General features: G+C 36.6%; 1 protein-coding gene across 2 annotated transcripts in view; it reads right to left on the bottom strand.

The window, feature by feature from the left end:
• LOC143749271 (ras-specific guanine nucleotide-releasing factor RalGPS1) overlaps positions 1–15,449 on the bottom strand; it is a 136,436-nt gene that overhangs the window by 83,425 nt on the left and 37,562 nt on the right. For both annotated transcript variants that reach the window (XM_077241816.1, XM_077241817.1), the window contains exons 6-7: positions 10,550–10,639; positions 8,536–8,628 (exon numbers count right to left, since the gene is read on the bottom strand). In XM_077241816.1, the coding sequence (XP_077097931.1) occupies positions 8,536–8,628; positions 10,550–10,639 (183 nt within the window). The remainder of the gene's footprint in view (positions 1–8,535; positions 8,629–10,549; positions 10,640–15,449) is intronic.

Raw genomic sequence — 15,449 nt, 5'->3', positions numbered from 1 at the left:
GGCGCACAACCCTGTTGGAAACATATGTAAAGAGTAACAAACCGATCTTTTAAGACCAGCATCATAGAGTCATAGATATGATTGATGTCATGGCCTTCATCCTGCACTGCTCTTTCACTCTCATCTGGACAAAATCTGGACCAGTCTGTGAGAATGTGGATTGTTTGTGGACAACAGCTCAGAATTTAGCGCCTGGTTTGACACATAACTGCAGGCTGTTGTCCTGAACTGCTCCCGGGATCCTGCAGCTGGATCCTGCAGATGTCAGGTGCTTCTCCTCGTTGAGTTGTGACAGTTCTCAGTCACACTCATATTCTTTATCAACCTTTCCCCTACTAAACCCAAATGACACTTTGAATGAATTATGGGAGTAACTTCCGTTAAACCGTAAACAATCAGCAAAGGTTCTCTATGAATGCAATAAGCATTTTCAAAAACTGGGTACAATGAGATGACAATATTCTACTCACCCTTCAACCATCGAACATTATAAAATTACTACAACGTACCATGAATAACACTAAGACATTTTGACAGACAATACTTAGCCTATTGTATTTACCTTTCTCAAGAGAACAAAATTGTAATTTCCTTTTAAACTGGCACAAAATATCTCTAATAAAAATGGATGTTGTTTCAAGCAGGGAAGAAACTGGCTCTTTTCTGCTCCGTCATGATGAGTCTCAGAGCGTCAGACGAAAGAATAAACGCTGTCATGTTCTCTTGCGTTCGGATGCTGGTGTTTGGAATCATGTGAGACGCTTCTGGAGGGAATTAAACCAGAGACTACTTATATAGAGACATGTCACTTCCTCGATCCTCAATACAACTATAGGGAAAATCCGTAACGTCAAAGATAGCGGTTGTATGCACATGTCCCGCCCCTCCCGCTGGAAAGCCAATCGCCTGCTTTTAACAGTCAAGCCGGGAAACATTTAAGCCTATCGTCTGGTTCCACTGACGCATGCGCACAATTGAGGTTTGCGACAGCGGAAAATACGTTACTGTTTAAAAAGGAGGCAGATTTGATATGCAGTGTATGTGTGAGTTGTGTAAATATCAGACTTACCAAGTCTCCTGGAAGTTCCCGGTGTCTCCCCCATATTGATAGCGGCTCCCTGATGCCCACAAATTAGTTAAAATCTCCCGGAATCTAGAGCGAACCAGCAAGAGCTAGCACATACTGAGCTTCAAACAGTGTAGCGCGTGCACGACAGAGAGGGAGAGAACCCTTGCGCATGCATAGTAAAAGTATAACCTGTAGGGGAAAGGGAATTTTAAACCTTATTTTGGGGCAAAGTCATCAAATTTTTTCAGCGATTTTTATCATATTTTACTGCTGTTTCTATACATGCAGTTTTTATGTCCCGGTGACCAGTGAAAGTGCAGATCTGACTCTCTGTCCATTCATTTAGATACGAGCCTGGTCTTGTTAGTCCGAAATGGTTGCCCGGAGGCGTTGCCAAGATGGCGGCCGAGTGGCATGACTTGCCTAAAAGGACTTTGATTAAACCAAATCATTCTGATGACAGACTTTGGCTCAATCCCAATTCACCCCTTGGCCTTACCCCTCCGTTTTGCGCGTTCACGTCTAGGGGTAGGGTGTCCCGATTGGTGTTGTGATAGAGGGGTAGGGCGAAGGGGTAGGGCTACATAGCCCTCGAAAAGGAGATTTTTCAGAGGCACACTCTGAACTGAGGGCTACGAGAAAGTTCCCAGAATACAATCGCGAATCACCGGCGAGATGGCTTCGCAAACGGTTAAACATTTAAATTCAGCCCCGGATGACACCACCATGCAATTAATTTACTCTGATAATAATAATATAGTAATTTAAATTAAGAAATTATATAATAAATTACCTTTCTGAAACAGAAAAGACATACATTTCGAGGAAGGAACGTTATAATCATCATGTTTCCTCAGAGGTAAGAGCAGCGCCGCTCATTGTCAGTCGTTATCATGGAGAAATCCTGTAAAAACGTCGCTAGTCAGAGCGATCATCAACGACTGATGACGTATCGGGTTCATGAAGGGTTGTTCCATTTCGTAGGGGAATATTTCAACCCCTTGGCCCTTGTAACTCCAGGGGTACACTCGAAAACAAGGGGTAGGGGCAAGGGGTGAAATGGGATTGAGCCTTTGACTCAGGCTTTTCAGAACCACCAAACCAACATTTGAGATAGCTTGATGCGATTGGTCCACTGGTTAGTCCAGTTATCAAATCACATCCTCTGTTGAGGCAAAGTCATGAGTTTCTCTTTACGCATTGATGGAAACACGTTTACCGCATAAATCCATCATATCTTATGTGTCTCATCGAGTAAAATAATGTTCTACCTCAATTCAGTGAATACGTTTTTTATGTGCACTTTTAGAACTTATGCACATCTTGGCATTTCCATCCAGTGTTCTTTATGTGATAACCCACAATGCGTATAAAAATATGTGGATGTAAACATGGCTTTTGATACATTTAGCAATTTGAATGCAGGAACACAAATATAGTCAATTTTTGGAGGACTATATTGGGCAGGATGTTCAATAATTTTGCAAAACTATTTTTTATTTTTTATTTAACAATATTTTTTTTTTTGATTTTTCATCTGATTAATAAAAAAAAGAATCTACAGATAAGTGGATTATCAAAATAATCATTACACACAAGTACTTAATATTTCATGTTGCACTACCAAACAAAAATGACTTTGAACTTAAAAAAACTGAAAACAAATTGCTCTAGGATATAATTTGAAACAATAATCACTCAGAAACTGCCAGTAAATTTCACAAATAATTACTAAAAAAATGCAAGTAATGCATTTAATAAAAAAGACTGAACATGTATTTTCTTTTCTTGTACTCAACTAATCTTTGTTTTAATTTACAACTCATTTAGCCGTAAGAGGTGAAGCATTCATTGATCAAAGCCCAAGATGACCTGTGGGACATCTGAAAATCTGTGAGAGATTCTCTTGCATACAAATATAAATAAATAAATAAAAATAATGTCCAAAGTACTCTGAGCTTCCCCATCAATGAAGCCTGTAATGCAGCTAACAGAGCTCCTTCTGGTAAAAGTCGTAGCTCATCTAAATCATGGTTTTGGAAATTGTCTAACCTTTATGGTGTTGAAAGCGGATATACCATGTTTCAGGTGGTTTCACTTATGCATGCCTAACATCGAACATTGGCCAATATTTCTTCAATCTGTGATTCAAATCAATTTTCTCAGTGCCAGCTGTTGACGTCTGCTGAAAAGCTCTGAAACGCCAGGCGAATCATTCTAGAGAACACTGTATAATCTTCCTTCTGTGTTTCTTCTTTCAGTTTCAACAGTAGGGATTAAAGTGGCCCTTTTGCGAACAAAGCCACTGAAAAAGCTCCTGTTCTGCTCTATATGGTGCCATAATGCGGTGACCGAGCAGGAAAATGTGTGCCTGAGCTGGCAGGTCTCTGGCTGAGAGAGCAGGTGTGAGGATAAAACAAGCGCTACTGGTCTCTCAGGATTAATTAGACTTGGACTGCTTTCAATACAGTACAGTCAAATCTCATCCAGCTCATACCTGCAGATGGGCCATAAAGTTTGTTGGCTAACCATGTAATACTTTCCTGTTTTCTCCAGTCATACTTGCCCAAAAATCACCATTGTGGGTTGTTGAGGTATCATTCATGTAGCACAAATAATGTGTGACAAGTTACAAGCCAGTTTAATGTGTTTTGGTCTGTTCAAATCAATCAAAACCAGGCAAGATATGAACCAACAAGCAGAGCTGTCAATCAGGGTTATTATCGTTAACTAGAACTATTAAAAAAAAATTTGTTAAAATATATATTTTTTTTAAATAACTAAAATAAAGCAAAAATAAAATATAAATATTGGATGAAAACTTAATCAAACTTCATTGAAAATTAGAACTAAAACCGAACTAAAACTGAAATAAAAATCGGTTAAATATTAATTTTATTTAAAATAAATAAGAAAAAATAAAAATAAAATGAACATGGCAAATATAAAATGTAAAGCAAATCCAAAAAAATATTAAATGAAAACTATAGCAGCATAAAAAATACTACTAAAATATCACTGCTGTCAAAAGATTAAAGTTTAATTGCTTTGAATTGTGCTTTATCGACTAAAATAACTAGCTGGCCGTTGATAGATGATAGATGAGGATAGATGGCCGTACGCATCGATTTACGGTGAAAGAGTGACCCTTTCCTGACGCATGACGTAATGATGAACACAGAAGCACAGAGGATAGAGCAAAACAAAACACCAATCACAAATTAGAGAATTTTTAAAGAGAAATGTCAGAGGAGCTTGAGTTTGTTGCCAACCTTATTTGTTTATGGATGCACTTTTCTGGGCTTCAAATTTTTGTCCTCCATTCACTACCATTATATATATTTTTTAAATATAACTTTGATTGTATTCGTCTGAAAGAAGGAAGTCATATAGACATAGGAAGGCTTGAGGGTGAGTAAATCATGCCCTAATTTAAATGTTTGGGTGAACTATCCCTTTAAGTGTGGATGGATTCATTGCTTGTGCTTGGAAACCTGTTGCATCTTGCCTAGTATGAGCAACAGCAACAGTGATACTTGCCTTTAATAACAATGAGAATTTGCTGCAGGATATCAATGGTTATAGCCTTGAGCTTTTGAACAACAATCAATCATTATTCCAAATTTGTGTTGTTCCCCTGACATCATATTTTATGTACTATCCCTTGCGTTTTGGACAATCTGGGCTTCGCATTATATCAGATACGACGTTCCTAGTTCTAATGCTGTACATAAATGAATATCTCTCATCCACGTCACCTTGACTAACGCCAAACCTCCGGCGCCACGGACACTCTCAGCGGCTAAGGAACGTTTTTTAAAGAGCAAAGTGTCCCTGGTGTTCCTCTGAGGGTGGATGGACAGGGCCATAAACATGCCTGCAAAGTTGATCTTGGCATCATCAATAGCAAATGCAGAGGTAAGTATCACTGAACTAAACCTGGAGCCAAAAAAATCATTAATGGAATAGCAAAAGCATTGCATTTTGAAGAGTCATTGAGTTTAAGCGACATTATGGATCTGACATCAGTGCTTGGCTGTTATAAAACCTATGATCTAAACCTACTTACTTAAGCTGGACTATAACACTATTTTCTTCTAGATCAGCTGTACAACCGAAACAAAATCACTGTAAAGATGCTTTGAAACAATCTGTATTGTAAAAAGCGCTATATAAATAAAGGTGGCTTGATTTGATCTGAGGGTTACAGTATAACGTTACCTTCTAAGACTTATTTTTTGGCTAAATTTTAAGGCAATCACATTAAAAATCATACAACATCCAACAATATAAAAAAGTAAAATGTGGCATATTAAAGCAATAAAAATTGATTATAAATATGATAATTACAATTCTGAGTACATTATGCAAACGTTTGACCGGTAGTGTACACACACCCAATACATCCTCGCTGTTTTGTCAACCTACATTTTCAAGCTAATTTTGAAATCTGTGCTTTTCTAGTAAAAAAAAATTGTTATGTTTTTTGTTTTACTTAAATTGATTTTATCTGTACTTCCTTATTTAAATATAATTCAGCATCATGTTTGCTATAGCTTAAATTCAATTAAAAATCAGAAACTACATTGGAATTTAAAAGGCATTCGAAATTCGAATTCGAAAATAAATTTCGGACAGTGCTTTAAAGCTGGAATACAATCTGAACAGATTGTAAAACGGTAGTCATCATACACTTGCTGAATTTGTAAATGGTTGCATTGATAAACCAGGCATCATACACTAAACGACTGAGGATCATACACTACCAGACTTTCAAATCGTTCTGAACACAACAAACTTGTGCACCTATGAGACGCATGACACATGAAACATGGATGTGCAGGAGACGGCCACAGTTGTTGATGTAGTGACTCTGTAAGTGCATTTGGAAGCGGTAGACGCGGTCAGTATGGACTCTAGATTATAATGGGCATAGTCAGTCATTTTATCTATGCGGAGTCAAATATTGAGGCTATTGTTATGCATGAAATGACACTTCGATGCGTTCTAAAACCGGCTCAGAATATCGAACATGTTTTGATATCTTCCGACTAAATGGAATCATAGTCTGAAGCTAAAACAAATATCTCATCACATACTACTCGATTTTCTGTGAAATTTGTCAATTCCGAATTTCCGACTGCCCAAAATCTGCAGATTGCCGCAGACATTCGGCAACTACAGTATTGACGACTGAACCAGACTGCAAATCGTGATAAAAATCTGAGTAGAAATCATGTATTCCAGCTTTTAGAAGACAGTAGGCAGCAAAGAGAGAGGCCAATCAACAGGTTTTGAAAGCAGTGGCCAAAATCAAGTGGAAAATAAGTTCAGTACTTTTTTGAAGGTCATACTGTTCATTGAAAGAAAGTACAGGAAATTGTTCATCTATTTTAATGATGAAAACTTCCTAAGAGCATAATTTCTCTCCATATTTCAAACATCTGTTAATTTTTTGGGGAAGTGGTCATCTGGCCTCAGATGTGAAGAGTAAGAGGGTCCAACGGCGAGTGCCAAAAGACACGCACCCAGATATTCTGTTTTTAACCAGTAAAACACTCTAAAGCTTCTGTATGTTTCCGGATTAAAATAAAAGCACTGGATACATTGAGCTGTGCTGCGAGTAATCTAGCTTTAAACATTCCCTGAAGCCATTTCGTGTCTTCTACTACAAATAGAGGCAAACATATATTTTTTTTTAAAATAAACTGGATATAAAAAGCCCTGGACAATCAAGACCATACGAGATGAAAATCAGAGTTTTTTGCTAACAGTGAAAAGTTAAATTGTGAAGCCCTGCAATCATCACGATGATCTTGATGGATAGTGGCAGAAAGAACAGCATGATCTAGTCATCATGAAGCGGTCAAAGGTCAAAAATTGAGTCTCGCCATTGCAAATGTGAGTATAACCTCGTTTTGGCAAGTAAATAACATGCATTTACAGACCAAAAAGCATAACTTTTTAGGAATTCCAACATAATGCATGATTCAATTTAATACTGAACGACAGCCTGACCCTCCCTGTTAGGTTTTTATCTGATGCAAGCAATGTAGACGAATAAAATCCAAGAAATGGTCTGACAAAACAAAAACAGATTTAAGGACATTATGCAAAAAATTGAGACTGGGGGCTGATAGAAATATTTCTGGCAGGTAAATTGTCTCAATTCTATGGAAGCTTGTTTTCGCCACTGATAAAAATTAAAAAAGGTAATTGCGAGTTTTTTTTATCTCACAATTCTGAATGTACAACTAGCAATTGCTTATAGTTTATATCTCACATTTCAGACTTTTTTTTTCTCAAAATTGTGAGATATAAACTTGCAATTGCGAGTTATAGATTTAAATTCACAATTGTGAGAAAAAAGTGGCTATTAACTTTTAAAAAAATGTATTCCGTGGCGGAAACAAGCTTCCATACAAATCATGTTCCTTTAGTGTGGGAGAAATTTTTTTTTTTTAAAGAAATAGCAAGAATGTGCTAAATTAATCAAAAGGGACATTTATAATGCTACAAAAGATTTCTATTTCAAATTAATGCTGTTCGTTTGAACTTTCTATTTATCAAAGAATCCTGAAAAAAAGTGTGTCATGATTTCCACAAAAATATGAAGCAGCACAACTGATTTCAACATTGATAATAATCAGAAAGGCTTATTGAGCAGCAAATCAGCATATTAGAATGATTTCTGAAGGATCATGTGACATTGAAGACTGGAGTAATGATGCTGAAAATTCAGCTTTTAAATCACAGGACTGTAATTATAAAATTACATTTTATAACATATTCAAATCGAAAACAGTTATTTTGAATTGTACAAATATTTTGCAATATTACCCTTTTTACTGAATTTTTGATCAAATAAATGCAGCCTCAGTGATCAGAAGAGACTTATTTCAAAAACATAGTGAATGAGCTTTACTTTACAAACGAGCACTTTTTGCTTTCGGGTTTTCATCTCAATTTGTTCAGAACTTCAGTTTTGGTATCGGCCAAACTTTTCATGTGGGTGCATCACTAGTTATGACAAATTTTTTCTGCAATCTACGCTTATTGAAAACCATACAGTATAGAATATGATGAGAGAAGTGTTATGTTTGGATTCCACGTCTCTTTCCACAAAGTCACAATTCTAGAGAATTATTTTCCATTTTAAACGACAAGCTTCAAGTGGAACGGTTGTATTCAAAAGCATCAGTTTCAAAGTGAGCAGGGAAAAATAATTACAGGACTAAGTGGGCAAAGTGCAGAAAACATACTTACCATGATATATGAGCAACACATTTTTATAATTCAGATATTATGATTAAGTAGCCAAAAGTTTGAGGACTATGACAAGTCTGGCTTTATTTAGCTATATCGTGGGGACAGAAACTATCCTCTGACTAAACCTCTCCTCGAGGACAGCCACAGACTCATTCAATAAAGAATTTTATAAGTGTCATCAAATAAGTTTGTCTTACCGCCCAGGTCTTGCTCAATCTAAAGATGGGAGCGCTTTGCAGAGCCGACACCACCGACACCATAGAATGAAGGTTATTCAGCTCTAGAAGTTTCTGCACACATAGAAAGCAAGTGGTGAATTGCTATACAGTTCAGAAAACACAATGCACAAACCACTTAAAGAGCGCGAGCGAGTCAAAGAGTATATTTATAGAGCAACCACTTCCGTTTTACTGGTTGCATTTTACTTTATCATGTTTTGCTAATAAATGCATGTAATGAAAAGTTCTCACTTCATAAAAGACTAGGTTGCAATTTATAAAACAAAGAAAATCTATATGCACTTCCAATAAAGCTGACATGTACTACTGTCTGTTTGTTAGGTTAGATGATGTCAAAGCTACCGCCCACTCAAAACTCCCTTTACTGCTCTCTGATTGGACAGCGTCCACTAAATAACATTGACCTTCAGATAGATAGAGACCTGCTTTCATCATTACTCCCACAATGAAGCCCCAACAAATGATGGAAAACTGCTTTGCGCTCGCTTCAGCAAATTTTGGGCAGCCGAAACGACTCCATGACACATGATGACTTCAATCTGAGTGTTTTTCTCAGCTTTTGTTCTGTCAGCAAGTGTTCCTCTGAGATTTAGTCATGAGATATCTGAAGGATGGCTCACGGGTCCTGATATTCAAGCCGCTTCATTGACGTGGCTTGTTTTGATGAGTTTACTTTCTTTTGAGAGCAAGATTATCCGGATGAAAATCCAAAGGGTGGGCAAACATTTGTCTGAGTCATTATCAGACTTTTTTTTTTTTAAGTGTGCCATATTTATAAATGTTTATTAACACATTCTATATAGGCTTTCGTAAATATCTGCACTTCATTAAGCTCTTCAAGTAAAGTAATGGAGATTTGAAGGAAATAGAGGAAAATTTATGAATACTTATATAAAACTAAATAATATTGCTTTGTTGATTGCTTAGTGTGTGCCAACCGACTTTAATGGCACCTTATTTCAAAAGTAGGAACATACTGTATAATAACCTGTAGTCCACACTAATGAGGTGAGCCGTCGAAGTTGGACAGACTCACAAACATCATCTCACAACATGCACAATTGCAGCACGACACAGCTGGAGCAATTCAACATCATTAGATTTCACAGTATATCTAAATCCAGACCTAATTGCTCTTCAGCTCTGTATGCTGCCTTCATAGGCCCGGTTTACACCTGGTATTAAGATGCGTTTTGGTCGACCGGATCACAAGTAGATCAGGGAGACATTCCCGTTTACACCTGGTGTTTTAATCCACTTTCAAACACTTCTGTCCTGATTTCTTTGAGGGGAGGGTCTATAGGTGGGTAAATGTATCTTTTGATCTAATGGAAATGTGAAAACGCCCAGAGACGACGGAAAAACACGCGGAGAGCAGCAGCTTTAGTTTCTGTTCTGACAAGACCAGCCGGACGCTGTCAAACTTGGGTCTTCAGCCGGAAAAGTTCAAAACCCCTCAGGCTAGAGCTCTTCCCATAATGTTACTCATTCGGTCAGTAGTCGGAGAGTAGAAGGTCTTTTGTTTCTGTTTGAACACATTCGACAACATGAGCGTTTACACTATGAAAACAATCCGGTCGGATGTGTTTTCGACTACCTCTGGAAGTGGCTGAAAGTGGACAAGCTCAAAACATTATAGACACTGTTTACACCTGTATTTAGTGTCGTCCACTTGTGATCCAATTGACCAAAACGCTTCTTAATACCAGATGTAAACAGGTCCTAAGATACCTAGTTGTGGCCAAATTTAAGGCAGCATTGCATGATGGGAAATGTAGTTATTAAGAATAACACATATACTCTTATCCTTGAATAAACTGATGAATTTGACATTGTGGTGTTTATTGAGATACATAAGGAATGATGTATTGGCAATAGATTTTGGTGCATTAGTGATCTTTTCTAGCCTTCTAGTAATACTCTTTCTTATTGATACAATAAGAGCATTGAAAATAACTGTTCATGAACGTACCTTTGCAATCTTGACAAAGTGGCTCAGGATCTCAGCGCGGATCTTCAGGGTTTGAGCGGTGAGGATTTCCCGTACCAACCAGAAGCTCACCTGAAGAGATGTGAAAAACATTGATGACAGGGAACATGGATTTGCTGCCTGTTACTGATAAGCTGGGATTTCACAATCCGATCAGAGTCATTGAATATTGACCATCTGCCGATACAGAGTCCCGATCCGATACTTGTGTTTTCCTAGTGCTTGGTGCGCACTTCAAGTACATTAAAGTTATGCAAGTCCCTCTGTGGTGAAAATCAAGCTTTTAAATGTTGTTTATATGTCTATGTGGTGTTTTTAATGTGCTTTAAGACAAACAATGTGTAAATTCATAAATCTCCTTAAAACTGCAGTGAACTAAAGACAGTCTCAAAAACAAGGTTTTAAATCACTGGCGTTTCAACCAATCAGATCAATGTGTGATCGTCAACGAGTGAACCTCTGAGCTGCTGTGAGTGAGTGGAGGCGGGGCTCATTTGCATATTCATAGAAACGCGTATAATTAATGAGGCAAGGGTGTCGAATTACGTTCAAGCTATTTTAAGGCATGAAGAATTTTTTTCAAGGAAAAATGTTTAAATGTGTCATTTTGATGATCAAAGATGTGTTTTAAGGGATACAATTATTGACTACAGGGGAACTTTAAAATCAATCCTATGTATACATGTCCGTATAGAGAGTTTCTCAGGGGCTCAAATGTAATAAAAGACACATCTATGGGATATCTAACTGGAGGGCCACTGTCCAGCACAGTTTAGCTCCAACTTGCCTCAACACACATGTCTGGAAGTTTCTAATATCCCTAGTTAGACCTTGAATAGCTGGTTCAGGTTTGTTTAATTCGGGATTGGACACCCTTGGGATAGCCAATACTGACTAGTAAGAAAAAAAGCCCAGATAAGATCCTTGAGATCAGCTCAGGACATCCTGACAGCCTGGTATATATATGAAAACCAGACTAAGAATAAGACAATCACAGGTCAGCTGAGGTCACGGTATGTCAGGACAGCACTAGGTCAAGTTTCATCTGCGGTTTTTACATTTACATTACATTTACATTTACATTTATTCATTTAGCTGACGCTTTTATCCAAAGCGACTTACAATTGCTATATTTCAGAGGTCGCACGCCTCTGGAGCAACTAGGGGTTAAGTGTCTTGCTCAGGGACACATAGGTGTCTCACAGTGGATTCGAACCCGGGTCTCTCACACTAAAGGCATGTGTCTTATCCACTGCGCCATCACCACCACCACAAGTTTTTGGAACTTGATTTTTTTTTTTTCACTAAAGGGAACCTCAACTGCAAAACTCAAAAAAAATCTTGTGGAAAACCCATTTCTGATAGACAAAAACAAAAGTGCTGGAAATAACTGAGATGGAGGAAAAGCTGTTGGTATGTAATGAAAAATGAGACACTCCAGTCTTGATTATAATTGTACGGCAAACACTCTGTAGAGTGCTGGACACACAGACTTCACTTGGCAGGGACACCAACGCAAGCAACAAAAAATAAAATTAGAAAGCAGATGAAGTCTGAGTGATTCTGAGTGTAGTGAAAAGTTTAAGATTTCAGCCTCAGGGAGCCGTTATAACATAACCAGAGTCAGGTAGCAAACCTCAACAATTTCCTCAAAAGTAGCCTCGATTATATTTCATGCAGAGGGAATCAAACTCAGGAAACTATTTAATGTCGGACAAATAATACAGGGGGAAAAAAGTAAATGATGAACTACTCATGTTATAGCAACAGAATTGGGATATCTTTAAACACACAAAAAAAAACTACATTACAACTGCAAATCTAAAAAGCCCACCAAAGTCCTAAAATGATCAATGTGGTTGAAAACAAATCTTTGTTTGCTGTATTGCTGGTTTATCAGGGAAAAATGGCAGAAAACAGTCAATTTGCTGGAATGGAAACAGTAAATATTTCTGTAAACTAAGAATATATGGACTGAACTGTCCAAGCAAATGATGTCTTTTCCATCGACCCTCAGGAAGTCATCTTGATAAAGAGTACATAGTTTGACCAAAACTTTGGCCCCTGACTTTGATCCATTAAAGGGAGACATTAAATCGAGTGAGTAATTTATAATTTTCAAGCTTGAATTGAATATTCGACTTCTGTGTTAAAAAAAGTAGTGAGTGCCTTGAATGAGCATCCTAACTTCATATAGTATGTGAGTGATTTGAAGCGCTCTATATAGACAGGATCAAAATATTCAGACTTCACTAGACATCTTTCCCAATGTGAATGTTGCTTGAAGCCAATGCTGTGTGACAATGGAAAGAAATTGATAAAACATGGGTGTAAATTACTTAAAAATTTGTAGTGAAACTGAGAGACTGTACAATTACCTAAAAACCATAAAAAAATAGGTTAAAATAAAAGATTAATTGTATTAAACATTTTTAACAGTACACATTGCTGAAGGGAAGGATAAGGATAGAATTGGCTCTAGTTTAAAATTTGTTTCACTTAAAATTTTACTGTAAAACATTACAAAAAATTAACACTTTACAATAAGGTTAATGCATTAACTAGCCTAAACCAATATATTTTACAGCATTTAATATTCATGTTAGCTCAGTCCATAAACAAATGTTAACAGATAAAACTTTTGATCTTAAAAACTAGGGATGCACCGATACCAATTTTTAAGGGTCGAGTACGAGTACCGATATTTTTTTCCTGGTACTCGCCGATACCGATGCCTGTTGTACTGGGGGGTTCTCGTTTTATGTGGCAATTTTCTAAGAACAACACAATGAGACTAATGAACATATCAGCATCTTTATTTTCAACAACTTAAATAAACTTAAAAAAATAAATCATTCTTATTGCGCTTATCACAAATTTTCAAAGCCCAAATTTCACAGTGTCCAATAACCTCCAAAGGGCAAAACCAAGGACATAATGGATGTAATTTTTACCTGCCTGTCACAAAGTTGTCAAAGTGCTAAAGAAATCACAGACAACAAGACAATCAAATTTGTCATAAAGTGCCAAAGAAATCACAGAACAAATGTTTAACATAACACTGAGTAACAATGTTATCACAGCCGAAAGTGTAAAGTGAAATATTAGAGTGTACTATTAAATCTAGCAACACTATAACTGCAGGAAGAGTGTTCATAAGAATTAAGAAATATAATCTAAGGATATACGTGAGGTATCGGTCTTTGGTATCGGGGTATTTTTACGAGTACGAGTACGAGTACAAGTACATGAGCTTGGTATCTGGCCCGATACCGATACTGGTATCGGTATATCCCTATTAAAAACTATTAGTAAATGCTGAGATTAACATTAATAAATGCGTTTTGTTAGTTCATGTTAACTAATGTAGTTAATAAAACCTTATTGTAAAGTGTTAATAAAAATCTAATATGAGAACTACATTTCTGTAAAATAATAATTAAAAAAGATTTTAAAATAATCACCATGTAGTGTGAGCCAGAAACGAGCTTTTATTGGCTTATTCAAAGTCAACGCCTCACTAATGTAAATTCTGGTAAAATTCCCAAACTACTCCTCCTTTGTTTCATAAATGTTAACAGACACTTCAGTGTGATCTTTAAGACAAATGTGCAATGCTCAAGTCATAGTCATTGAGAGTTATTATCTAAATAAAATGAGCTTCAAAATGTTTGAGTCAAGTTTTCCAGCAATATTGTATGAAGGTGTATCACAGCTGTGTTAAGTTAAAATGTAAGAACGCCGCTTTACTAGATAAGCCAACTGTGTAATGATGTCATAGCCTATAGCTCATTATCAAATCATGTATACATTATAAGAGCTTTGGTTGGTATAGAAACCTGTGGAGACACTGCATTTCTTAGCTCAGAGATGACGGTTCTTTTCCAAAGTGGCAGTAAAGTGTGTAAAGTGACCCCCTTCATGAAACAGGGTGAGCTCATCTACTTCATTCTTACCCATAATGCCTTCAAAACAGCTGTGAAAGCTTCTGTTCCCGCTCCATATATAATGAACTGGCAAAGAGCGCTACAATATATTTGAGGCCCAGAGTTTCTGCTTAGTTGCCATGATGATGATGGACCACAATGTACAGTTTCTGCTCCCCTGATTTCACTAAAAATACAGAGCTGATTTACTACATAGACAAGTTTGACTAGATATTTACATTGATGAAAATGTGAGCATGCAAAACGTATGGTTGTTTATCAGCTCAAAAAAGCTCACCTTATATTATCCAATAATATAGTCACCAAGGTGAAAAATCTGCTTACTTATATGAGTAACTCTTAAGTTAGGGAGTTAAGTAGATTACAAAAGTTACAAGTGGATGTTTAACATTTAGGGGTTTGTTCAAATCCCTATCTAATATGAGCAATATTAATAGTAAAGCTTGACTTATCACTACTCGTATACTAATATGTGGCTTGATGTAAAGTAAATTTAGCAGCATAGGACTTTTAAAGATGTTCAGTTCAATATATACACGTATATTTATAAGTGCTGTCAATCGATTAAAAAAACATTTTCTGTAATCAATCGCGATTAATCGCACCTACCATTAAAGCTTCTTATATATTTATATATTGTAAAAATTTCACATTTAACCTCCAAATTAAGTAGCCTATATTTTTAAATGTTTAATGGCATCTTTTTTATAAAGGGCATCACCGATACCAATACTTCTGATGTCTCTATGAAATAGATTTATTCTCAATTTTAGCCATTAATTACAGGAATTCACCTACATTACAGTATAATTGAATTTTAGCCATTAATTACAGGAATTCACCTACATTACAGTATAATTGAATTTTAGCCATTAATTACAGGAATTCACCTACATTACAGTATAATTGAATTTTAGCCATTAATTACAGGAATT

This window comes from Siphateles boraxobius, unplaced genomic scaffold (assembly GCF_051911475.1).
Source record: "Siphateles boraxobius isolate OS27281-9 unplaced genomic scaffold, OSU_SipBor_1 24, whole genome shotgun sequence".
In the NCBI taxonomy this organism is placed as follows: Eukaryota; Metazoa; Chordata; class Actinopteri; order Cypriniformes; family Leuciscidae; genus Siphateles; species Siphateles boraxobius.
This window is presented reverse-complemented; position numbering and strand designations above follow the sequence as displayed.